General features: G+C 42.2%; 1 protein-coding gene and 1 non-coding gene across 2 annotated transcripts; both read left to right on the forward strand.

The window, feature by feature from the left end:
* The first annotated feature begins 1732 nt into the window (after window positions 1–1732).
* Window positions 1733–25389, forward strand: MED17 (mediator complex subunit 17). The gene is made up of 12 exons (XM_029957224.1): window positions 1733–2196; window positions 5067–5233; window positions 7328–7547; window positions 9430–9566; window positions 10064–10148; window positions 10502–10654; window positions 11827–11957; window positions 12606–12790; window positions 17811–17948; window positions 21933–22050; window positions 23746–23905; window positions 24842–25389. Exons 1-12 carry the CDS (start codon window positions 1947–1949, stop codon window positions 25051–25053), a joined length of 1956 nt encoding a protein of 651 aa, XP_029813084.1. The 5' UTR covers window positions 1733–1946; the 3' UTR covers window positions 25054–25389.
* Window positions 6452–6587, forward strand: LOC115272892. Its single transcript, XR_003900539.1, has one exon. It is a non-coding gene; the product is annotated as a small nucleolar RNA SNORA46 (small nucleolar RNA).
* Window positions 25390–25767: the final 378 nt, after the last annotated feature.

Genomic DNA, 25767 nt, shown 5'->3' on the forward strand with positions numbered 1-25767 from the left:
GGGGGGGAAAAGAGGTGGTGGTGATGGTGGAGGGCACTTAAGGGGAAGAGCACTGGGTGTTGTATGGAAAACAATTTGACAATAAAATATTATGGAAAAAAAATAAAACTACTTAGCACAAAAAGACATTAAAAAAAAAAAAAGGGAGGGGAGTGCCTGGGTGGCTCAGTCAGTTGAGCGCTGGCTTCGGCTCAGGTCATGATCTCGCGTTTTGTGGGTTCGGGCCATGCGTCGGGCTCTGTGCTGACAGCTAGCTCAGAGCCTGGAGCCTGCTTCGGAATCTGTGTCTCCCTCTCTCTCTGACCCTCCCCTGCTCACACTGTCTCTCTCTGTCTCTTAAAAATAAATAAAAGACATTTAAAAAAATTAAAAAAAAAACTACTTAGCACAGTGATGGGCACAAAATTTAAAATAAAGTACTAAAACCTTTTACAAACATGCATAGACTACAGTGGTTCTCAAACATGCTTGTACAATAGAATCACTGTCGAGCTTGCCAAAAATAGGTCCCTCTCTTGAAAATTCACAATCCCCACATACCTCCCACATTTTATTTTGGTAGAGACTGACACCAGGGCAATCCTATTTTCCTAAATACCTTAGGAAAGCAGTTCAAAACTTAAATCTATCTTGGTCAGTACAAAATTTGAAAAGACTCATGACTGATGTGGGGTAGTGGACAATCAAGGAAGCATTGTTGAGACTTTTTGATGCAAAAAGGTGCTTTTCTTATAAAATGAGGCCAGGGTGACCCGTGGGCAGAAAAAGCTGCGCTTTTGCTTTGTGAAGTGAGAGGTTATACATGCGCTGAGTACTCAACGGGGGAAATGGACAGAGTATTAGATCATAAATGTGTTCCTGAAATTTCTCTGGTACCGGTAAAACTTGAGCAAGATTTCTCTGGTGCTTATCATTCAGCTGGATATTAACTATCGGTGAAATGTACAGGCAGTCATGAGACCCTTTAAGAATGTAGCAGCCCGCATCTATTTGATCTTTATCAAAACTATGCACAATATAGGTTAGCCTTCTGGGCTAAAGGTGAATATTTTTCTGCTCATATCCCTCATCAATGATTAATGGTATAAATAATTCCTTAAATAGGAGTTGTGCAACATCTATCCTCTATGGAATTAATACTTATACTTTCGGGGACTCAGACTAAGTTTTACCACTACTTCTTAATCTTTTAAGTATTACTTATTCTCCATTACTCAGGCATAAAATAAAAATTAAGCTCCCATTACATGCCAGTGTCTATTAAGCTTGCTGGAGATAGTCGCTCTCCAGGAGTTTACCAGTAATGGGAAAGCACATAATAAACTGATTATGCAGTACAATTTTATGTAGTAATAAGAACAATGTATTGTTTTATTCAAATTACGTCCTCATTTTATAACTCTTCAGACGTGCTTCTTTAGGTTATAAGCCCTCAAATCTCAGCATTCTCAGAGGGACGCTCATTGCTGAGACCCAAGAGCCCATTCATTTCCTTTTCCCTATCTCTTTTCGGCCTTCTCCAACTTTCTATCCTCCATCATTTCAAGCAAGTAACTCTTAAAATGCAGGCGGACTCCGCGGAGCAGCCCGTCCCAGCCCTCAGCACTGATACTCCGCCTCACCGCCCCCTGCTGGCCACGCCTCCTACAGACCAGGAAGTTTTTCCCGGCGCAGCACTGGGACCCACCGGAAGCGCTCCCCCGGAAGCGCGGAGCGCGGGTGTCTGCAGGTAGCGTTCCGGGAGACTCCGAGCTGGGGCGGGGAACTGCAGTGCATTCTGGGAAAGTCGCCAGGCCCGCCGCTTTGTTTCCCGCCCCAGAGCAGCTCTTGGTTTCCGGAGGTCCGCAGAAGCTCTGCGGTTCTCGCCTTGGGGGCTCTCCTCGGAGACGCCTTTCCTTCCCACGTCGGGTTTCGGCTCTCGCAGGGGTCCTCCAGACGCCGCCAGCATGTCTGGGGTGCGAGCTGTGCGGATCAGCATCGAGTCGGCCTGCGAGAAGCAGGTCCAGGAGGTGGGCCTGGATGGCACTGAAACGTACCTGCAGCCTCTGTCCATGTCGCAGAACCTGGCGCGCCTGGCCCAGCGGATCGACTTCAGCCAGGGTTCGGGCTCCGAGGAGGAGGAGGCGGCGGGGGCAGAGGGGGACGCGCAGGACTGGGCCGGCGCCGGGTCCAGCGCGGACCAGGACGACGAGGAAGGTAAGGCCGGTGTGTGCTGCTTCGGTCCGCGGGCCGGACTGGAGACCTCCGTACCCGCCCAGGTAATGCCACCCTGCGTCTCCAGAGCTAGAGGAGTTGCGGTGCGTGGGCGAACTTTGAAAGTAACTCCAGTGCCGAACAGTCAGTGATCGTGGTCTTCACAGGCTGACGATTTGGGGCGCTGCCTGCCTTCTAATACTCCTTATCCTTCTGCACGTTTTCTTTAATTGGAGCATTTCAGGCACTGTCACTGATGAAGCGTTGAAGTCTGTAATGTGGCATACTTGGTTACGAGGCCTGCTGTTCATACGGGGCTCTGCCACTTCTAGTAGGGTTACTTTGCTTCCCTGTGCAGTGTGGATGATGTTAATTACACCTACTAAAAAAGGGAGGTCTGAATTGACTGGAATATAAAATCTAAGAGGTGGGCAGGGACCAAATCACGTAGAGCCAGGAGGCCAGGATAAGCATGTGGCTTTTATTAGAAGGACAACTGAATGTTTCGGAAGGATTTTAAGTGGACTGATGATTCCGTTTAAAAAAAAAAAAAAAGATTATTCTCGGGCCCCTGGGTGGCTCAGTGGGTTAAGCGGCCAACTTCGACTCAAGTCATGATCTCACAGCTCCGTGAGTTCCAGCCCTCCCTGGGGCTCTGTGCTGACAGCTCAGAGCTTGGAATGTGTTTCAGATTCTTTGGCGCGTGCGCTCGCGCTCTCTCTCTCTCTCTCTCTCTCTCTCTCTCTCTCTCTGCCCCTCCCCTGTTCATGCTCTGCCTCTCTCAAAAACAAATAAACATTCTTTTAAAAATTAAAAAAAAAAGATTATTCTGGATCCTATGGAGCGAATGGATTACAGGGGAAACAAAACTGGATGGAGGGAGACTGGTTAGGAGAGAATTGTAGAAAAAGTATGAGTGGATTTGGGGTTTTCATTATTGTCAGGGATTAAAAATATTCACAATGGTTTAGGTATGTGCAACAGACCCTGTGTAAATGGGAATTTAAAGATGGCATTTCAAACCACTGGTGTTAGGACAGTTGGGAGTTCATTTGGGAATAAAAAGCAAATAGTGTGTCCTACTTCACACTCAGATTCGTGCCACAAGGATTGAAAGAAAAATGAAGCGAGTAAAGTAAAAATTGGAAGGAAACTATAATCCTAAAACTTTGGGAGTAGAAGAGACCTTAAGCAAGATAGGAAATACAGAAATTATAAAGCCGAAGAGACAGATTAAGTACATAAAATTAAAAAAATAATAATGGAAAAAGATGCCATGAACAAAGTAAGAAAATAAATCACTGGGAAAAGTATTTGCAACATATAGGACACACAGTAGTTGATATCCCTGATATTCAAAGATTCCCTTTAAACTGGGGGTGGGGGAAGACATCTCACTGGAAAAATAGCCCAAAGACATAAACAGCTCACAGAAAAAGACCTCAGAGTACACGATTAGGGAGAGGCAAATTAAAACACTATTCTCATGCATTAGCAACAACATAACATCCAGTGTTGGGAATGTGAATTGGTAAAGCCTTTTGGAAGACAGTATAGCAGTTCAGTATGTGTCAAAATTGTTACATGTGCATCTCCTTTGACCTACTAAATCATGGCTGGAAACTTCACCTACAGAAAAAAGTGTCCATGTACACAGGGGTGTGTTCAACATGTTTACCATTACTAGCATTATTGAAAGCAGTGTACATGCCCATTGAATAGGAATGGTTAAACTGTACACCCATGCCCCAGGATGTCAAATAGCGTTGAAAGAATGTAATAGATCTATGTACTGACATGGAAGTATGTCTAGGACATATTGAGGGAAAAACAAGTAATAGAAACATGGAAGTAAATGCATCAAAAACAGTTGGGTGGGTACACGGGGACAAACTAGGGGTGGAAAACAAAGGAAGACTTTTACTTTTTACCCTATAACTCCATGTGAACTCTGTATAAAGAGTATGTATTGGTGAAATTTAGTGAAGTAATTTAAGAGGTTGGAAGGCATGTTAACAGTTTTTAATATTGGAATGCTCCCATTATAGATTATTTAAAAATTTTTTAAGGTTTATTTTGAGAGAGAGGCAGCCCGCATGTGCATGCTGGTGCGGGAGAAGGGCAGAGAGAGACAGAATCCCAAGCAGGCTCCTCCCAGTCAGCATAGAGCCCAAGGTAGGGCTCGAAATCAGGAGTCACTACCTGAGCCAAATCTCAGCCTGAGCTGAAATCAAGTCAGTCACTCTTGACCCCAGGTGCCCCTGTCACTTTTATTTTTGTACTTAAATGTATTTTGGAAATTCTCTCCAGTTACTCAAGTTGTGCAGGGTTTTTTTTTTAATGTTTATTTTTGATAGACACAGAGTGTGAGTAAGGGAGGGGGCAGAGAGAGAGAGAGGGAGACACAGAATCCGAAGCAGGCTCCAGGCTCCTAGCCGTCAGCACAGAGCCAGACTTGGAGCTCGAACCCATCCACCATGAGATCATGACCTGAGCTGAAGGTAGACGCTTAATCGGCTGAGCCACCCAGGTGCCCTTCTAGTTATTCAAGTTTCAGAAGCTGAAAGAAAAGGGTTCCTTAAAAGGCTTGCATATGTTAAAAAAAAAAATACAGAAATGCCTACCTATAATGTTGGAATGTTTGATTTAAGCTGTGGAAATTAGATATCATGTTTGTTTTGCCACTGTAGGAATGCTAACTTAAATATTAACACAAAGATCCAAGAAAGGGTGGATGGAATGGGACAAAATAGGAAGCAATTTGAAATGAAAGTTATTGTTCTTTCAGTGCTCATAAATGCCTAAGTAAGATTTCTGTCTTCTAGTCAATGTAACTCATACCTGTGTATTTCTTTTTTTCTTTCTCTTTCTAGGGTTGGTAAAATTTCAACCTTCCCTTTGGCCTTGGGACTCTGTGAGGAACAATTTGAGAAGTGCCTTGACAGAGATGTGTGTTCTCTATGATGTCCTTAGTATAGTTAGAGATAAAAAATTTATGACTCTCGACCCTGTCTCTCAGGATGCACTTCCTCCAAAACAGGTATTTGTGGGCTTTAATTGAATAATGGTACCATTTTATTAAGTCCCAGGACCATTTTTCAGGTTGTGTGCCTACTGTCTCCTTTTCCTTTCATGCAAAATTAAGTCCAGATGAAGATGTAAAGACTCACTGGTTCAAAACGAAGGTGTAAGGCCGCATCTCCTATATTTATTATTTTATTAATGGCCCTGTGAGCCTTGGAGGAGTTGAGTTTCATTAATATAATACTTGAAAGTTTCCCAGATCTTGACACATTCTTACAGCCTGGATCACTGATCTATAGTGTATTACACGAAAATGTGATCGTGAAATGGCTTTGGAGTCAGACAGACCTGGGCTCAGATCCTGCCTCTTCCATCATTACCCCTGGGTCCTTCCACAAGTGATTTTTTTCAAAGTCTCGCTTTCCCCCTCAATCTGTTTCTAGGGCCTGGTTCAAAACATAAGGCCAAATTATGAAAGCTAGGTGAGATTGTTGCAGTTTGAGGAAGAGCATGTTCAGTTTTTGAGCATCAGAGGATGAAAGGGAGGCAACCGAAGGATGAATTGGTGAATGAAAAGTCTGAAATTAAGGAGACCACTTAGGGGCACCTGGGTGGCTCATTCGGTTAAGCACACGACTTCGGCTCAGGTCGTGATCTTGCGGTTCGTGGGTTCAAGCCCCACATTAGGCTCTGTGCTGACAGCTCAGAGCTTGGAGCCTGCTTCAGATGCTGTGTCTCCCTCTCTCTCTGTCCCTCCCCTGCTCATGCTCTGTCTCTCAAAAATGAATAAACATTAAAAAAATTAAAAAAAAAAAAAAGGAGGCCCCTTAGGAGGTTCTTAAGGAAAACCAGTATTAGGTCCATGGCCAGGTTAATGTCAAGAAGCGGAAGTAACAGTCGTTCTTGCCCATTTGTATGTAAAGTGAACTGAATAGAATTACTCATGTGGTAATAGTTGCAGAATCTAGAAACACTGTGCTGGAAGACTTCTTAGAGATAATTCAGTGTGGTTCCTTCAATGTACAGAGAGAACACTGCGGCCCAGAGAGGTGTGTGACCTGCTCAGGTGCAGCACAGCCAGTGGTTAGAGAGCCAAGACGTGAACTCTAGCACCTTATTCCTAGCCCACCACCTTTACCTGTGCTCTCCCCGTAGAGGAGTCTCTAGGAATTTCTTGATCTCTCCAAGAATTTAGAATTAAGCTCCCTAATAGGGTCCAAAGATGACTGTGACCAGCACTATTATTTAAACCTGTGGATGGGAACTCTCCCCATTCTTGGTTACGCTGTAGTGCGAAAGAATTCCTGGCTCTCTCTGTTGCACAGCTGACCGGCCGTTCTGCTGTTGCTATGTGGAGTTAAGGAACATGCTCTAAAAAAAATTATATTAAATTTTGAAAAGTGAAAAATGATTATTATGACCTTTCATGAAAGTTGGTGATTTTGACTCATGCAGTCAGTCAGAAGACTGACTTCTTTCTTAAACTTGGCTTTTTGGAAGTGTAGTCTGATTACTAGAGTACAGAAATTGGTGGTGATTATGGGTATTTAGTTGTGTTCTTAAAATCCATAGATTATGGTTTCTCGTCAGTTTTCCAAAAATCAGCATTAAGTGAAGCACATTAATTTTAATGCTGTGGCTCTTCAGTTTTTGTTCCAGAGGCACATTGGTAGCTTGCCACAACGTAATTTTACAGCTGTACTCACTGGGGTCATTCGTCTATTCCAGAGGTCGAGTGCTAGGTGCTGAGCATTGTTGTAGGGTCTGTGGCTATCGTAGGTCTCGCCGTCGCGGGTGACCTTGGAGCAGGAATTACAGAGAAGGGTATACACGGGGCTGAGTGGCCATTTGTACGACACGAAAGGGGAACCCCATCTACACTGGGTGGAGTTGATGTGAGTTCTGACTTGTACTCCAGTGGACTGGTTGTGGCTTAACGTAGTTTCTTTGAGTTGACCAGAGAAGTAGGTTAAAGTTGCTGTTTCTCAAAAACCAATGTTCCATGCTTTTCTTTAATTTCTTCATTTTCTCCCGAGTAGGTGTTTTATTATTGAGAAAATATTGAAATCATTTACACGTACAGAACTATATGCTGGGTTGTCTTTGCCAGAATCCTCAGACACTGCAGTTGATATCTAAAAAGAAGTCGCTGGCTGGAGCAGCACAGATCCTACTGAAGGGGGCAGAAAGACTGACCAAATCAGTTACTGAAAACCAAGAAAATAAGCTGCAAAGAGACTTCAACTCCGAGCTTTTGAGATTACGGCAACACTGGAAACTCAGAAAAGTTGGAGATAAAATTCTTGGAGATCTGAGCTACAGAAGCGCAGGTATAGATTATTGTTAGAAACGATCCTCTTTAACTGTAGCTTGTCAAAAATGATACAGGGTTGACTCTAATTTTAAATATTCTGTACTATATGGCTTCTCATTTACAGGTTCCCTTTTGAAATTTTAATTTCTATTTTGTTTAATGTTTGTTTATTTTTGAGAGAGAGAGAGAGAGAGCGAGAGAGCAGGAGACAGAATCCAAAGTAGGCTCCAGGCTCTGAGCTGTCAGCACAGAGCCTGATGCAGGGCTTGAGCCCACAAGTGTGAGATCATGACCTGAGCTGAAGTCAGACGCTCAACCGACTGAGCCACCCAGGCACCCCATAATTTTAATTTCTGTACACATAAGACCTACAAGCTAAAAGTACTCTTATAGCTTTATAAATATATATAGAGAGAGGGAGAGATTCAATTTGAAAATCTTTAGATCCGTTTAGCAGAAAGCTTATGTGCTAACACACCCTGAACCATAAGTGAAATTTTAGTCAGAGATAAAGGAGGTAGGACTGAACTCGATTAGGGGCACATTTGTAACCCTTAAAATTTAAGCATAAAGGGTGCCTGGGTGGCTCCGTCAGTTAAACATCCAACTCTTGACTTCAGCTCAGGTTATGACATCGTGGTTTGGGAATTCAAGCCCCACATCAGCCTCTGCCTGCTTGAGATTCTCTCTCCCTCTCTTTCCCTGCCCCTCCCCTGCACATGTGTGCTTGCTCGCTCTCAAAAAAAAAAAAGCTTAAAATTAAGAAAAGCATAAAAGGAAAGAAGAAACATTTCCATTCTACCTAAATTATTTTTCTTTCCATTAAGTCATCTAAGCTGTTGTCACATCCTGGGTAAAGGGAGAGGGTTGTGAAAACACTGCCTTTTCCCCCTTTCTACCAAGGTTGCAAGAATATGTTTTATTGGTGTATACCAATATTTGATCATCTTGAATTCACATTTTTTGGTATAAATTCTTGTTTGTTGAGCTGTAATAGGTTTCCAGAGATGATTATGCTGATGTCTTGTAAGCTGCAAAGGTACATTCAGAGGAGCTACACAGTAAAGGTTTACAAGACTCACAGCTCAGTGGAGTAAAAGCTTTGAATGCCAAGGGACAAAGCAAGGAGCCTGGCTGTGATTACTGTGATAACAGGAGAGTGGTAGTTTAAAAAAACTCATTCGCCAGAGGGAGCCATCATTGTCCTGCAGGTAAAAGCAGCAGGGCAAGGTGTTTAGGTCAGTCCTGGAGAACCTACACGTCTCAGCATTGATGCAAACTGGGCACCTCTGGAGGTAACATCCTGTCTCAAGACGACCAAGACTTTTCTTCTTCTTCTCCTTTTTTTTTTTACATTTTTTTAAAAATTAATTATTTAATTTACATCCAAGATAGTTAGCATATAGTGCAATAATGATTTCAGTGCCCCTTCCCCCCCACAAGCCCTCCAGCAAACCTGTTTGTTTTGTGTGTTTGAGAGTCTTATGTTTTTATATTCCTTTTGCTTCCCTTCCCTTATGTTCATCTGTTTTGTATCTTAAATTCCTCATGTCAGTAAAGTCATGATATTTGTCTTTTTCTAACTATTTTCACTTAGCATAATACCCTTAGTTGCAAATGGGATTTCATTCTTTTTGATTGCCAAGTAATACTCCTGTGTGTGTGTGTGTGTGTGTGTGTGTGTGTGTGTGTGTGTGTGTGTACATATACACACACCACATCTTTATTCATCTGTTGATGGACATTTGGGTTCTTTCCATACTTTGGCTGTTGTTGATAGTGCTGCTGTGAACATTGGGGTGCATTGCCCCTTTGAAATAGAACACTGGTGAAATATACACTTAAAGTGTATTAATATATTAACTTGTTTCTATTTTCCTGTTTTAATACCTGATTAGGATCTCTCTTTCCCCATCACGGTACATTTGAAGTAATAAAGAATACAGATATTGATCTGGATAAGAAGATACCTGAAGATTACTGTCCCCTTGATGTACAAATTCCTAGTGATTTAGAAGGGTCTGCATATATCAAGGTATTGTCCAAGTTTTTTTTCTTTTTAATGTTTTTAATTTATTTTTGAGAGACAGCACGAACAGGGGAGGGTCAGAGGGAGAGGGAGACACAGAATCTGAAGCAGGTCCAGGCTCTGAGCTTGCTGTCGGCACAGAGCCTGATGCGGGGCTCAAACCCATGAACCATGGGATCATGACCTGAGCCAAAGCCGGGCGCTTAACTGATTGAGCCACCAGGTGCCCCTGAGTGTTTATTTTTGAGAGAGGGAGAGTGCACAAGCAGGGCAGGGGGCAGAGAGAGAGGGAGACAGAGAATCCCAAGAGGCTCCGTCCATGCTGTCAGCACAGAGCCCAATGCAGGGCTCAAACTGACAGACTGTGAGATCATGCCCTGAGCCAGAGCTCAACTGACTGAGCCACCCAGGCGCCACTTGTTAAAGTATTTTTTAATAATTTCTTATTACTTAACCCAGAAGTTAATTTGCTAATGTTTGTTCATGTTTTCATTGTCCCATAGGTTTCAATTCAAAAACAGGCTCCAGACATAGGTGATCTCGGCACAGTCAACCTCTTCAAACGACCTTTGCCCAAATCCAAACCAGGTGTAGTTATGTTCTGTCCTCTAACTTGTGGTCCTGTCTGAGCTTACATTCCCAAATAAACTGACAGTAAATGTAGAGAGGAAACACAGGTACTCTGGAGTAAGAACAATTGGAAATTGATTATTTATATTCTGTTAGTTAACCATTAGTGAATAACTGTGCTTTTTTTTTTTTTTTTAAGATTGAACTTCTTTCCCAGTTTTCTATGTAAACGAAAAGAAGATTTTTGAATTTTGGAAAGGATACACTCTAGTATAGTGTTTTCTGTCATATGCATTCAGATCACCACTTAAGTGAATTAATGCATGATAAAGTCAGATGATTGATATATACATATGTCCCCTGTCTTTCAGGTTCCCCACATTGGCAGACGAAATTAGAAGCAGCACAGAATGTTCTCTTGTGTAAAGAAATTTTTGCACAGCTCTCTCGGGAAGCTGTTCAAATTAAGTCACAAATCCCTCACATTGTGGTGAAAAACCAGATTATCTCTCAGCCCTTTCCAAGTAAGAGCATCTACCCCTTTTGAGTTTATAAGTAGGACTTTGTGGTTGGGGAACAGGGTGGAGGGGCTAGTTACACATTTGGCTGTGTTGGGGGAACAGTAAAAACAGAACGGTAGCATACTCTCGGTAATGGCAGCTCATAAAACATGCAAGACCCCAGATCGCTAATTTCCAGTCTGTGTCCTAAATAGTGTAACTCCTGGGTTTTAAACCGTGTGTTAAAAATTTGTTCTAGCAAGGCTGTTATTCAGGAACAATTGCTTTGAGGTGTCTGCTGACACAATTTGTGGAATATTTTCCAGGGATCCTGACCTGCTGTCTAAATAAGATGTCAGTCAGACAGTGGTTATGAAATACCCATAATATTCCTAAATTTGTGGAAACTGGGATTTTAATTATATTATTCAAGAGCAGTTGGAATTGTCCTAGAGATCAATTTGTAGTTAGCTGTGCCAGTGGTTTTATTCTGTCTTGTTTTTTTTTGTTTGTTTGTTTTAATCTAACATGTATCTTTCTGAGTCTCATCAAAGGAATGGGTTTTAGAAGTGAAAAATTCCATCCACCTTTTCATGACAGCAAGGAAGAGTATCTCTTCTTTCTAACCAGTAAGACCAGATACCAACTCAGTGGTTATTTTTTTTTGTTTTTTAATGTTTATTTTTGAGACAGAGAGAGCATGGGGCAGGGGCAGAGAGGAGACAGAGGATCAGAAGCAGGCTTTGTGCTGACTGCAGATAGTCTGATATGGGGCTCGAACTCACAAACCGCGAGATCATGACCTGAGCTGAAGTCGGATGCTTAACCGACTGAGTCACCCAGGCACCCCTATTCAGTATTTTGTTTGTTTGTTTTTTTTTCTCAAAAATGGTGGTATGTTTTGTTTCTAAAGGCAAGAAGAAATTAATTAATATACAGCTTCTGTTGACCTCTCTTTATCCACAGCTCAAAGGCAACAGCCACACTGTAGATCAATAGAACTTGAATTGTTAAAATATATAATGGTTTATTATATGTATGAATGGTCATTTCGGTGTGAAAATGGTAATGTGAAGCCTGACCTTTGAGTTTGGAACGATCCTTTGAGAAAAGGCTGTGGTTATACTTTATGAAGACAGTTGTGCTTTTCCGTATCTTAGGTTATTTGCATCTGTCCTACTTCTGTTTATAAATAGGCTTGCAGTTACTGATTTCTTTGTGCCATTCCTCAAATGATAAGAAATCCCAAAAATGCGCTCCTGAGAAGCAAAGCCCGGAGGACCATCTTTATGTCTTAGAGCATAATTTGCATCTACTAATTAGAGAGGTAATGAAATAAAGGTCTTTTCTCGCGTTGTGGTGAGTGTGCCCAGTGCAGTGAGGGTGCACGGGCTCCTCTCTGCTAAGTCCTCACTGTTCCCCTAGTGACGGCTGTCACCGTCTGTGATGGAACGATCCTTGCCCTGTGCTGGGGGAACACCGATAATCACAGTTCTCAGTCTCTGTTCCCAAGCTCAGCTTCTGGTGGTAGAAATAAACCACAGGTTGGATACAGACGCGCCAGAAGAGCGTGCAGAGTGCAGGCGCAGGGGGAGTAGGGACTGTGATTGGGTGCTGGGCCAGGTGTCCTGCCAGAGCCTGTGAACAGGATGGTCATTTCAGGACATTCTGCTTCCGGCCTAACTAGAACTGTGTCCAGAGTGCTGGCTCACACTTCCGGCTAATTTCAAAAGCATCCCCTGGAAAACTTAATAGAACTATGTATTCCAGCCTCCCCCGCCTTTAATAAGGGTTAGTTGTTTTAAAAGAAAAATTTTTTTAATTTGTCATTGTTTACGGTGACAGTTGTTAACTAGGATTATGAATCATTTTACAACATATACTAACATCAGATCATGACGTTGTCTGCCTTAAACGCACATGTCCATTACACTTTGGGATGAAAATTAATAGAAAATGGCTGTTCTTGTTACAGTTCCATAAACAGACCTTGAGTTCCGTCATGATGCCCCATCCAGCCAGCGCGCCTTTCGGTCACAAGAGAATGAGACTTTCGGGTCCTCAAGCCTTTGATAAAAATGAGATTAATTCATTACAGTCCAGTGAGGGGCTTCTGGAAAAAATAATTAAGCAAGCAAAGCATATCTTTCTGAGGAGCAGGTAAAGATGAACAATGTAATGGGTTTTCTTCACAGCTTCTGTCCTTTCTCCTTCACTGGTTACCCCTGCACGTTATTTCTGGCATGCTGTAGCCTTTTGTGCAGGGAAGAGGAAGTGGGCTGCAGGCTAAGAGTTGCCATGACGGTCCTGTCAGGTGGTGGGGATGACTTAGCCCCAGGGCCCCTGAACTTGCAGGATGGTCTCAGACCCGGGCTGCAGCTTCGCAAGGCGCCTGACTGGGAACCCACCGTGGGGCTCCACACCTTCTTCAGTGACCCGTCCAGGGGATGCTTGTGCCTGAACGGATTTTACTCTTTTGTTTTTGAAGCTTTCCCTCTTTTTTGGCTGTCGCACATTTTAGGACTTCGGAGGGCACTTGTGTTGACTTATCCAGCTTTTGTTCTCTGGTGAGAGATGAGAAGGTTCACTGATGAGAAGGTTCAAACTTAGAGAAGTTGTACAACTTGCTCAAAGTGAGACGTGTAATGAATAGCAGAATTGCAGGGCGCCTGGGTGGCTCAGTTGGTTAAGTGTCCGACTTCAGCTCATGTCATGATCTCATAGCTTGTGGGTTCCCGCCCCACATCAGGCTCTGTGCTGACAGCTCAGAGCCTGGAGCTTGTTTCAGATTCTGTGTCTCCTTCTCTCTCTCTGCCCATCCCCCCCTCATGCACTGTCTGTCTCTGTCTCTCAAAAATTAATAAACGTTAAAAAAAAAAAACAACAGAATCGGGATTTATGCCCAGGTCTGTGGAGCTCTGGAGCTCATTTTCTTCCATACACACAGCAGACTGGAAAACCTTGGTCTGTGAGTGTAATTCATTCTGGAAACGTGCTTGTCATCCAGAGCACGCTTATATCAATGTGAATTTCAGGAACCATTGGCTCCGTTGTGGTCATGTCACATTGGGTGGCACGTACTACTCGAATTGTAAGGCATTGCTTGTTTATCAAGTTAATATTTATTAGAAACATTTGCTTCTCTTGCAGAACACTAGCAGAACAAGTTACTTGCAATCCATAGGTTTACCATTTACAAAAGAACTTGTACCTAAATGTATCTTCTTCAGATGCTAAAGGTTGGGACACCTGAGTGGCTCAGTGTATTTATTTTGAAGGAGACAGAGATGGTGTAAGTGGGGGAGGAGCAGGGAGAGAGGGAGGCAGAGAATCCCCAGCAGGCCCAGTGCTGCCAGTGCAGAGCCCGGGTGCGGGTCTCAAACTCACAGACAGCGAGATCATGACCTGAGCTGAACTCAGTAGTCAGACAGTTAACCTTTGACTCTTGATTTCATCTTAGGTCATGTCATGATTTCATGGGCGAGGGGGGGCGGTTCATGAGATTGAGTCCTGCGTTGGGCTCTGTGCTGACATCACATAGCCTGCTTGGAATTTCTCTCCTCTTTCCCTCGTTCTCTTTCTCTCTCTCAAACCAAATAAACTTAAAAAAAAAAAAAACAAATATTAAAGTTGCTCTTGTATTTTAGTATTGTTCCATGGGGAAGAGGGCTGTTTTTACTTTATTCAGAATTGTGCCTGGATAGTACTCCAGTCTCAGGTGTGGGCACACTCTGCTATGGGTGATCATTTATTTGTGATTTTCATTTTTTACCTGCTAATACAAGTCATTTTTTTAAATGTTTTATTTATTTTTGAGAGAGAGAGAGAGAGAGAGAGAATACCAGCGAGGTAGGGGCAGAGAGAGAGGGAGACACAAAATCCAAAGCAGGCTCCAGGCTCTGAGCTGTCAGCATAGAACCTGATGTGGGGCTCAAACCCACGAACCGTGAGATTTATGGCCTGAGCCAAAGTTGGATATTTAACCAATGGAGCCACCCAGTAATGCCTGCAAGTCATGGTTTTGATGGCACACAAGTTTGTAGTTTTTAAATGGAAACTTAGGCCTGAAACTTGTTCTAAAATGAGTTAGGAAGACATGTGAAGACAGCATGGTGCAATAAAAGGAATAAGGAATTTGGCGGGGGGAGGGGGGATTTAATCTGGAATTGGAGTGGTTGAGTGTCTGACTCTTGATTTGGGCTCAGGTCATGACCCAGGGATTGTAGGATCTGTCTCCGTGCTGCTTAAGATTCTCTTTCTCTTCCCTTCTGCCCGTCCCCTGCTTGCACATGTGGTACACAGTGTCTCTCTCTGTCTCTGTCTCTGTCTCTGTCTCTGTCTAGTATTTAAAAAAAATCTGGAATCCTAAAATCCTGCCTTCACTTAATATTATAAATTTTTTATCTTTCGTTAAATGCTTTTCAGAGATACTTTAATAGCTATGCAGTAACCCATTATGTAAACACTCCATGATTTCTTTTACCAATTCTCTCTCAGTTGCTAGATACTTTTAATTTCCAGTTTGTTGAAGCATAATGCTAAGACAAAAGCTCATATATGTATCTGTCTGCCATAGGAATTTTTGGAAGAAATTCTGTCAAGGAAACAAATCCCAGAAAAGGAAGAGAAAGTGTAAGAGATTGAAAGAAGCCAGTACTGGAGCAGAAGCAGTAAAAGAGCAAAGCCCAAGCCCATTTATGTAAATGGTGTCTTGTCCTCAATGGCGGTTTGCACTTGTTCCCAGTCAAGTGCTCCAATCAGATGACCAGATCCTGAGGACCTCCAGTTGTCTCATTAATTGTCATGACTTATGCTTTGGTTTTGGGCAGTGGCCGTTGATTAGTGTGTATAAGCTATAAAGGAAGGATTACTGGTTCCAGGGTTACACTCCCAGGTTTGGGGCTCTGGAATCAGACTACTGGCTTTGGACCCCAACTTATGGCTCTATAACCTTAGGCAAATTACTAAGTGTGGTTAGACTGAAGAAGAGAGAGAATACTAGTGTCTACTTTTTTCTTTTTGAGAAAATGTGATTTTATTTAATCATATTTTTTCTCTTTATAATTAATTTTTTGATTTACTTTCAAGTTACTTAGCATATAATGCAACAATGATTAATGCCCCTCACACATTTAGCCCGTCCCCCTCCCACAACACCTCCAGCAACATTGCTTTTTCTCTGTATTTAAGGGTCTCTTGTTTTGTCCCCCTCCTTGTTTTAATATTATTTTTGCTTCTCTTCCCTTATGTTCATCTGTTTTGGATCTTAAATTCCTCATAGGAGTGAGGTATATGATACTTGTCTTTCTCTGACTAATTTCACTTAGCATAATACCCTTTAGTTCCATCCACTTAGTTGCAAATGGCAAGATTTCATTCTTTTTGATTGCTGGTAATACTCCATTGTGTGTGTGTGTATATATATATATATATATATATATATATATATATATACACATACATACATACACATACACCACACCTTTATCCTTTCCTCTGTTGATGAACATTTGGGCTCTTTGCATACTTTGGGTATTGTTGATACAGCTGCAGTAATCATTGGGGTGCATGTGTCCCTTCAAAACAGCACACCTGCATCCCTTGGATAAATAACTGCTAGTGCAATTGTAGGGTAGTTCTATGTTTAATTTTTTGAGGAACCTCCATACTGGTTTCCAGAGTGGCTGCACCAGTTTGCACTCCCACCAGCAGTGCAAAAGAGATTCTCTTTCTCCACATCCTCACCAACATCTGCTGTTGCCAGAGTTGTTAATGTTAGCTATACTGACAGGTATGAGGTGGTATCTCATTGTGGTTTTAATTTGTATCTCCATGATGATGAGTGATGTTGAGCATTTTTTTCATGTGTCGGTTGGCCATTTGGATGTCTTCTTTGGAGAACTGTCTATTCATGTCTTTTTCCCATTTTGTCACTGGATTATTTGGTTTTTGGGTATTGAGTTTGATAATTTCTTTATAGATTTTGGATACTAACCCATTCTGTGAACTGTTGTTGGCAAATATCTTCTGCCATTACGTTGGTTGCCTTTTAGTTTTGCCGATTGTTTCCTTTGCTGTGCAGAAACTTTATTTTGATGAGGTCCCAGTGGTTCATTTTTGCTTTTGTTTCCCTTGCCTCCAGAGACATGTTGAGTAAGAAGTTGCTGCGACCGAGGTCAAAGAGGTTGTTGCCTACTCTCTTTTCTAGGATTTTGATGGCCTTCTGTCTTACATGTAGGTCTTTCATCCATTTTGAGTTTATTTTTGTGTATGGTGTAAGAAAGTGGTCCAGGTTCATTTTTCTTCTGCGTGTGCGTGTCACTGTCCAGTTTTCCCAGCACCATTTCCTGAAGAGGCTATCTTTTTTCCATTGGATATTCTGTCCTGCTTTGTCAAAGATTAATTGGCCATACATTTGTGGGTCCATTTCTGGGTTCTCTGTTCTGTCCCATTGACCTGAGTGTCTGTGCCAGTACCACACTGTTGATGATTACAGCTTTGTAATGCAGGTTAAGGTCCAGGATTGTGATGCCTCCGGCTTTGGTTTTCTTTTTCAAGATTGCTTTGGCTAGTCAGGGTCTTTTTCGGTTCCATACAAACTTTGGGATTATGTTTTTCTCTGTGAAGAATGCTGGTGTTATTTTGAAAGGGATTGATTGCAATACTTGACAGGATTGTTAGTGAGATAAAATGATATAGTTTATAGTTCATGAAAGCACTTACTACGGTCTTTGGTACATAATGAGGACTTGAATCATATTTCTCATGTACATATTTATCTTTCTTGGAATAAGTTTTTCATTGTGCAGAAAGGCTCCCTTGCTTCGCAGGAAAATGATTGTAGTTTTGTGGTAGTAATGGGCCTTCACTGTGGGCGTGCCATTTGTTTCCAGGGACCAAATATTAACGTCTGAATGATTATATTCTTTATAGAGCTGAGGTGTATACCCTGAAACTACCCTCCTTCCTTGTGTTCTGATGAGCTTTCCTAAGAGAAAAATAAATGGAGTTCAAAGGAAGCAAACCTTTTTTTTTTTTAAGAAAGGTCTTTGCTTTTCAAATGTATTTTTGAAAAGTAGTCCTCCCGGTTTTCAAAGAGCCGTGACATTAATAAGTGATTTATAATCTTACTACTTTATATGGTGACTTTTAAAATTTTTCACCTTCTTTTCTTTAAAAGAGCTGCTGCAACCATTGACAGCTTAGCAAGTCGCATCGAGGACCCCCAAATACAGGCTCACTGGTCAAATATTAATGATGTTTATGAATCTAGTGTGAAGGTTTTAATCACCTCACAAGGTTATGAACAGATATGCAAGTAAGTGTCAAAAGTAAGTTGTTCATTTAAAACATTAAGTTGCTTCTTATATATTGATGTTTGTTGAATGATTATATTGAGATTTGGGGTTTTATTTGCTACAGTGCCATAACATTCCAGTAAATGTAGAGTTTTTGTCCGAATGAGAAATACGAACGTCTGAAATAGTCTCTGTTAAGTAAACGTCACATAATTGAGTTATGGTAAAAAAAAAAAAAAAAAAAGAACCTCAGCGTTGAGCGGCCACACCTTTTCTGGTCTGCTTGAGTTCTTGCTCGAGGCTGTGGTGATGGGTATTTGAAGTGAGTGGGGCCATCTCCATATCGTGCGTAAAACAGCCTAAGTTTTGTAGTTCTCCTGGTGTGGGAGATTCGAGGATTAAACCTGTGTCTAATCCAGTTCATGATTCTGCCCTTAAAACGGCGCTGCGAGCTGTGTCTGTAAAGGGAGTGGAATGACTTTTGTCCCCACCATTCACAGAGAAGCACTCTTCTTGAGTTACATTCACAAATCACCGGCTAATGTATACACAGAACAAATTGGTGGTTGCCAGAGGTTGGGGGTAGGATGGGCAAAATGTCCAAACTTCCAGTTGTAAAAGTTCTGGGACTATAGTTAATAATACTGTGTTGAATATTTGAAAGTAGCTAAGAGGTTAGATCTTAAAAGGTCTTATCACAGGAACAAAAATGGGCAGCTTGTGAGATGATGGGTGTTAACTGAGTATACTACGATGATCATTTCATAATGTATGTACTCATTAAATCATCATGTTGTACATACACCTTAAACTAATCAGTAATATGTGTCCATTATATTTCAATAAAGCTGGGAGGAATAAACCAAGTTAATAAAATTAAGCCAGTAGCCATGAAAGGCAGTTTTGGCTTCCATTTGAGCCTCCATTGAAATTTAACAACTGGTGTTCCTGGGTGGCTCAGTCACGCGACTGTTGATTTCAGTCCAGGTCATGATTCCAGGGTTATGAGATCGAGCCCCATGTCCACACCCAGTGTGGTGCCAACTTGGGATTCTCTCTCTCTCCTTCACTCTGCCCCTCTCCTACTTGTACTCTCTCCTCTCAGAATAAATAAAACATTGTTTAAAAATTTAACAACTGACAGGGTATAGTTAAGCTCCCTTCCCCAGGTCAGTCTGAGAGAGCCATTAGCAGACATTCATCAGTGTCGATGAGTACCTTTTCTTTTTCAAGTTTTAGTTGCTTCATTTCAGGCAGACCTGACTAGCCATGGTGGTCTCTCCAGTGAGCAAAACACACTGAAAACAAAATTCACACCCTCAGGAGGACAGGAGTATAATACACCTAACTTGTTAGTTTTTAATATAGAGGCTTTAATTCACTACTTTTTTTAAACTGAAAACTCATCAATGAGCATGATGTAAAAGGTCAAATATAGAAGATAAAGGGACACCCAATGCAAATCAGTCTTGCAGCTTCCGGGCAAAGATGGTGGGGTGAAGGTGGGTCGTGGTTTTCTTCCCCTGTACGTGAAGCATGAAGGAAGTAGTTGAGGTAGCCTGGGCTGTGGTGGAGAGTAGCCGCTGGGTCAGATGGAACAAGGTGGCGCGCGCTTTAACTGTGTGCCCGGGTAACGGGCATTGGCGTTCCTTGTGTTTCATTCCGTTAGTTTTGTACATATTGCTGTATATCCAAAATCTACTATCTACTTTTGTTTAAAATTTTCCACAATAAAACATTAGAAGAAAGAGTGCAAAGGAGTGGAAAAGAAAAAACCGTCAGCATTGAGTTATTTACATTTTAAAGACCAAACAAATGTGAGATTATGGTTACAGGGCCCAATGTAAATAGTCTAAACTTCTGAGAAGGCTTATTGATCATGTATACTTGATAGTATCAGGAGGGGAAAGAAGTAGTAGAATGCCCTTTTTCTCATCTTTTATAGCTGGAGTCAACTTAGGTTAATTAAAGTTGAAAATAATTTTCTTAGAACTTGCCAGAGGCAAGCATTTAAAAAGTTCCTACACATCCTTCTAGGAAAGACAGTACATTTACAAGTGTATATAGCCTACTTTTTTCCTACAATATTGGGTGCTTTTAAAATAGAGACATAATTCACATTACTTAAAATTTACTATTTTAAAGTGTACAGTTCAGTGGATTTTAGTATATTATCTGTGTTGTGTAACTATCGTCACTAATTCCAGAACATTTTCCATTACCCCCAAAAGAAACCCTATCAGCAGTCATTCCCCATTTGCATGTTTTTTTTTTAACTCGGTATTATATTGGTGAGTAAGCATTCCTTATCACTGCACACAGATTTACTTCATTCTTTTTACAGCTTTATAGTGTTCATTGTATGTACCATGACTTTTAATCAGCCTTCTGTTGATGAAAATTTATTTTATTTTTATTTTTAAATGTTTGTTTTTGAGAGAGCAGGTGGGGAAGGGGCAGAGAGAGTGGGATAGAGGGACCGAAGTGGGCTCTGCACTGACAGCAGAGAGCCTGGTGTGGAACTCGAACTCAGAACCACAAGATCATGACTTTAGCTGAAGTCTTATGCTCAACTGACTGAGCCACCCAGGTGCCACTTGATGAACATTTTAGTTGAATGCCAGCAAAATAACTTGTGCACCTGCAGGTATATCCATAGGATAAAGCCCTACACATGTAATTGCTGGGTCAGAAGATAAGGACGCTTAACATTTTTGTAATGTAACCAAATTGCTTTTAAAGTGGTTGCCACAACTATGCTTCTACCAACAGTAATCAAAAAGTTTTTTAAGTTTATTTATTTATTTTGAGAGAGAGAGAGAAAGATTTTTAAGTTTATTTAGTTTGAGAGAGAGAGTGGATCCTGATACAGGGCTTGAACTCACAAACCGAGTTGAGCCAAAATCAATAATCAGACACTTAACCAACTGAGCCACCCAGGAAGGTGCCCCAGTACTTATGATTTTTAAAATTTGGTTAAATCTATAAGTTTTTCCTTTTAAGTCTTCTGAATTTTGTGTTTTTCTTTGAAAAAAAGATGTAAGTTTTTAATACGCCAAAATTACTTTACATAGATAACTGCCAAAATGTTTTATTCCTAAATGTTCGCTGTAAAATAAAGTCTAAAAAAAGAGGTTTTTTCCAAATGTGGGGGGATATAATGCTATTTTTTCTTCAGTTCATCTGGATGGTTTGATTTGGGGACTTTCATATTTCTTGTAGATGTTGTATGCTAATGCTAAAAATTTGTAAATTGGTTTGGAAGAATGTTGTTGTCTGCATATTACTGTATGAGTTTCTTTGTTTGACCTAAGCCAAGTTAATAGAGTATACATTTTGACTTGTTTGCTGATTATTTCAGGAGAGGGCGTAGAGTTAACAAAAGCGTTTCCCTTTCTGTGTGAGGATTTGATCTTCGGCTAATTCTCTAGCTGTAGTCTCCTAGTAACCTTAGTAACCTGGTAAGAAAAGATGCCACCAGCGTTACCCCAAACTGGGATATCCCAAACTGGTAAAGTGGATGGAAGAACTACAAACACCTGATAGAAGTGCCTTTGGAGTCCCCGGATGGAGTGGCTTCTCACACCGGACATTGTTTCCTGGGGGGACCGTGGGGACCACGGAGACCATGTCTACGGAGTCATCATGAGGGCGTGTGGCTCTTCTAGGGAATCAGGTCCCCCACACGCCCAGTGTAGATCTCCTCTCAGTGCAGAGAAGGGGTGAGGACTGTCAGAGCAGGGCGACCCTGGGTGCTGGCCGGCTGGCAAGCGGGCTTCCTCTCCTGCACCCTCTGAGCACACGGGGGCTCAGCGTGGCCTGGGGGCGTCTGGCGGGAGCCTGCGGGTTACATTGAACCTGAAACAACCCCTCGCTCCCATGGCTGTTGGTATAGGTTATCAGAATTTTAATCTTCGGTTTCTTTGATGTTAAGGTTTAATGTCTGTGGCATCGTAGGAGGTAATTTTGAACATTTCTGATTTTTAGTATATGTGTCTGTAAAGGTCCATTCAGCTGCAGTTGAATATCGGAGTTGAGCAGATCCGAGTTGTCCACAGGGACGGAAGAGTCATCACACTGTCTCACCAGGAGCAGGAGCTACAGGACTTCCTCCTGTCGCAGGTGAGAGTTCCAGACTGCAAGTCCCCGGCCTCTTCCCCGTGTCACTGCTTAACGAACAAAATGAATAAGGGAGTGTTAAGATCGATTATAAAAAGAAAGCCATTTTTTCCCTTGCCATCTTGTTTCATTTCTAGTGCACATTTTACAACTTAATGGCTAATTGTGAAATTTTGATAAACTATCGTAGATGTATTTCCAGTTAGTTTGTGGTTAAGATGAGGACCAGCTCGGAGACTGCGAACTTTGGATTTCTCGTGTTTGCCGGGGCTTACAGCCCCTTTGGGTCCACACAGAAGTGGAGAGATACCAACCCCAGAAAACCAGAGGCGAGATCAGATGGAGAACTACAGTGACCCTCCCTAATAATGTGAGGCATTTTACTTAAGTCCTCACATAGGGTTAAGTGTTAAGGAGCAGCAGGGAAGGTGCAGATTTGCTTCGTGATGCTGGACAGATTTCTGGACCTTTCTTTCCTCTTCTGTAAAGTTAATAGTAATTTTCCTGTGTTCTTCATGGAGTTAGGATCCATGGAAACTGACTTGTGGGAGAAAGGGTAGGTTTGAGAAGTTAATACACTTTTCACAAAATACACATTTTATTTCACATAAAGTTTAAAAACAAATATGCTCTGCATCCTAGAAGCAATAATTTTCTATACTGACTTGTTTCTTTGGTGCCAAGTAAATAAAATGCATTTGCGAGATACGGCAGATCTTGGTTGATGATGCTTAAACTGACTTTGGTGTCACACACACACAGACACAGAAATATATTGGACGGCTGTTGGGTAGCTCCCAGAATCGATGGGAAGTCTAGAGAACAGGCTTGCAGGTGGCAGAGGTCAAAGGAAGCTCCCTGGTGAGAGGCATCGCCAGGACAAAGCCACTTTGCCCTCCTCACACCACAGCCTTCATTGCTGGTGGCAGAATGCATTCTAAGTTGGCCCCCGTGTATTAGGATTTTAGTAGAAACGAAGAGGTGGCACTCGACAGTTTTACTAAGGATTTACGGAAGTATGGGTGTAGGAAAACCACCAGGGAAAGTGTGGTAATCTGGTGCTAGTAACAACCAGGTATGCAGGCCTGGGGGACTGAGTGGTTGCCAGTTCTAAGCCAGAATGATGGCAGAGGGCCTGTACGTACTCTAAAGGGGGAGAGTCATGTGGAACAGGGCATCTTGAAAAAATCCCACTCGCCTTGCTCACAGGGAAGGGTATGGACCTTATTTTCCTCTCACCTTTGCCATCCTGTGCTGCCTGCTACCTTGATTGTTCCCATTATCTGAACCCAACTTGAAGCCAAATGATGTGACCATCTGGGTCATCCTCCCTGGGCGGAGTCGGGTGGAGAGTGGACTTGAAGGGGTAACTGGAAGATCCTCCGCACACCCTGCTACCTTCGAACTGCCCCACATTCGGTGATCCAGGTGGGCGTCTCCGGCTGGCCGAGTTTAGGTCCTGTGCCTGTGCTCAAGCTGCCAGGGGACAGGGAAAGCGAGCATCAGGCTATTTTAGCCTCTGTGGTGGGAGGTGGGACCCTCCCCCCAGTAATCACCGAGGAGGGTTCCTCACACAGAAGATAGGATTCCTGTGCTAGGCCGTGAACGCCTCAACAGAAGTTTACAGTCACGGTGTGAAGCTACTGCAGAGTAGACATCCATGGAGATCATGCATAAAGCGTCCTTTCTCGTTCACAGATGTCACAGCATCAGGTGCATGCGGTCCAGCAGCTCGCCAAGGTTATGGGCTGGCAGGTGCTGAGCTTCAGTAATCACGTGGGCCTCGGACCCATAGAGAGCATTGGCAATGCCTCTGCCATCACGGTGGCCTCGCCAAGTGGGGACTATGCTATCTCAGGTACTGGCTCTGCTTGGCATGTAAGGGGCCTTTGGGAGTTTGGGCTTAACATTTACCTGGAACAGACATAGTTGGGAGTAATTTGTCTCTGCAGTGAGTTAATATAGCAGTTTACGCTGAGCTTTTATCGGATCACAGCTGTCATTCAGAGCAACAAATTACTCTCTTTCTAGTCTTAAAAATGTTTTGCTTGGTGACACATGTTCCTAAGAGAGCTGAAAACTGCCATCAGCATCATTACTCCTAAAGTTCAAAACCTTTGGTGCATAAATGCTTCTTAAATATACTGCTGCCAGTGGGCAAGAGAAATATCTGATCCTAAGGATGTAACGGGATGGAGCAGAGGAGAGGTGTTTTTGGAGTACGTATGTCTTTAGTGTGGTCTGCTCTAAGCATTTGAAAGACTGAGCAATTAGGAATTTTTCCCCACAGAACCAGAGTCTGAATCTGCAGACTTTGTCAGTGCTGGGTCTTTATTGATAAGTTTCAAAATACCCATTTCTTCAATGAGTAATGAAGCCTCATTAAGACCTGAAGTTCGTAATTCAGAATAATCTTGCCTTCATCTCTCCCAGTTCTGATTCTGAATGTTTGAGTTTCATTCTGTATCAGGTGTGTACCGAATGTTACAGAAAAAAATAAATTGGCTTTCAGAAAATATATAGGATGTTTGACTTTCCCAAGCCAGAATTCATCTTGCCACATTTTTATGATCGAAACAGTAATTCATGAATATTTATACCAGCCTAGTATATATAAATCAGCAAGGTTGGTTGGTTGGTTTTTTGCATATGAAGACGAACCAGAACTTTTAAATAAGAGCTTTCAAACTGGTGGGCAGCTATGGCTTCCGTGTACGTGGTAGAATGATGTTGCGGGAGGCTTATTTCCTAGTTTGGAAATTGACCATACTGATACTTTGGTTTTGCTCCGCAGTTCGCAACGGCCCTGAAAGCGGCAGCAAGATCATGGTTCAGTTTCCCCGGAACCAGTGTAAAGACCTTCCGAAAAGTGACGTTTTGCAGGATAGCAAATGGAATCATCTTCGTGGCCCGTTCAGAGAAGTTCAGTGGAATAAGATGGAAGGCCGAAACTTTGTTTATAAGATGGAGCTGCTCATGTCTGCGCTCAGCCCTTGCCTGCTGTGATCCTTGTTCCCAGCACCGTTTCTGGATTGTTTTTGGCAGAGAAGTTTCTGGAAATGGACCTGAGAAGATGAAGTTTTCCAAAGGAGTATTGTTTTTAAAAATAATTAGCAGATGTTTACCTAGCATTTTGAAACCTTTCACTTTATAAGTGACAAGTGCTTTGAAATGCAGACACTTATGTACAGTTATAGGGTATATAGTATGGGGCTGGGGGATGCAAAATGTTTTTTATGCAGTTAACTTGAAATGTTACTAATTTATGGGTTTGAATTCACTTTTTAAAATATTCCTTTGATGTTGACATCAAATAAAGTGTATGACTAAAAATTCCAGATACTCACTGAACTCTTAACTAAATGAATTGTCTTTTTTTTTTTTTTTTTTTGCCTTCGTCCCTCCCAGTCCTGATTTTGGAGAGGGACAGAGAGAGAATCCCAGGCAGGCTCTGCACTGTCATCGTGGAACCCGATACCAGGCTTGAACTCAACAAGCCGTGAGATAGTAACCTAAGCCGAAACCAAGAGTCGGTTGCTTAGCCAACTGGGCTGCCTAGACGCCCCCAAATGAATTGTGTCTTTAATCAACTTTCCCCATTCTCCTGTTAGTTAAAAAGATTGCTTTCATACAGTGGAAGAAGCAGACCTCTTCCCCAAAGTGGAAGGAACCACACAACTGGCAGAAGCTTCCCTCCCGCTTCCCCAGCAGCACTACTAA

This window comes from Suricata suricatta, chromosome 11, assembly GCF_006229205.1.
Source record: "Suricata suricatta isolate VVHF042 chromosome 11, meerkat_22Aug2017_6uvM2_HiC, whole genome shotgun sequence".
NCBI lineage: Eukaryota > Metazoa > Chordata > Mammalia > Carnivora > Herpestidae > Suricata > Suricata suricatta.

Bases quoted from the DNA above. Each gene is read 5' to 3' on its own strand.
- MED17 (XM_029957224.1), top strand. From the start codon at position 1,947: ATGTCTGGGGTGCGAGCTGTGCGGATCAGCATCGAGTCGGCCTGCGAG. The intron at 7,548-9,429 runs GTATAGATTATT...ATACCTGATTAG, and splicing joins TCTGAGCTACAGAAGCGCAG to GATCTCTCTTTCCCCATCAC. The intron at 22,051-23,745 runs GTGAGAGTTCCA...TCTCGTTCACAG, and splicing joins AGGACTTCCTCCTGTCGCAG to ATGTCACAGCATCAGGTGCA.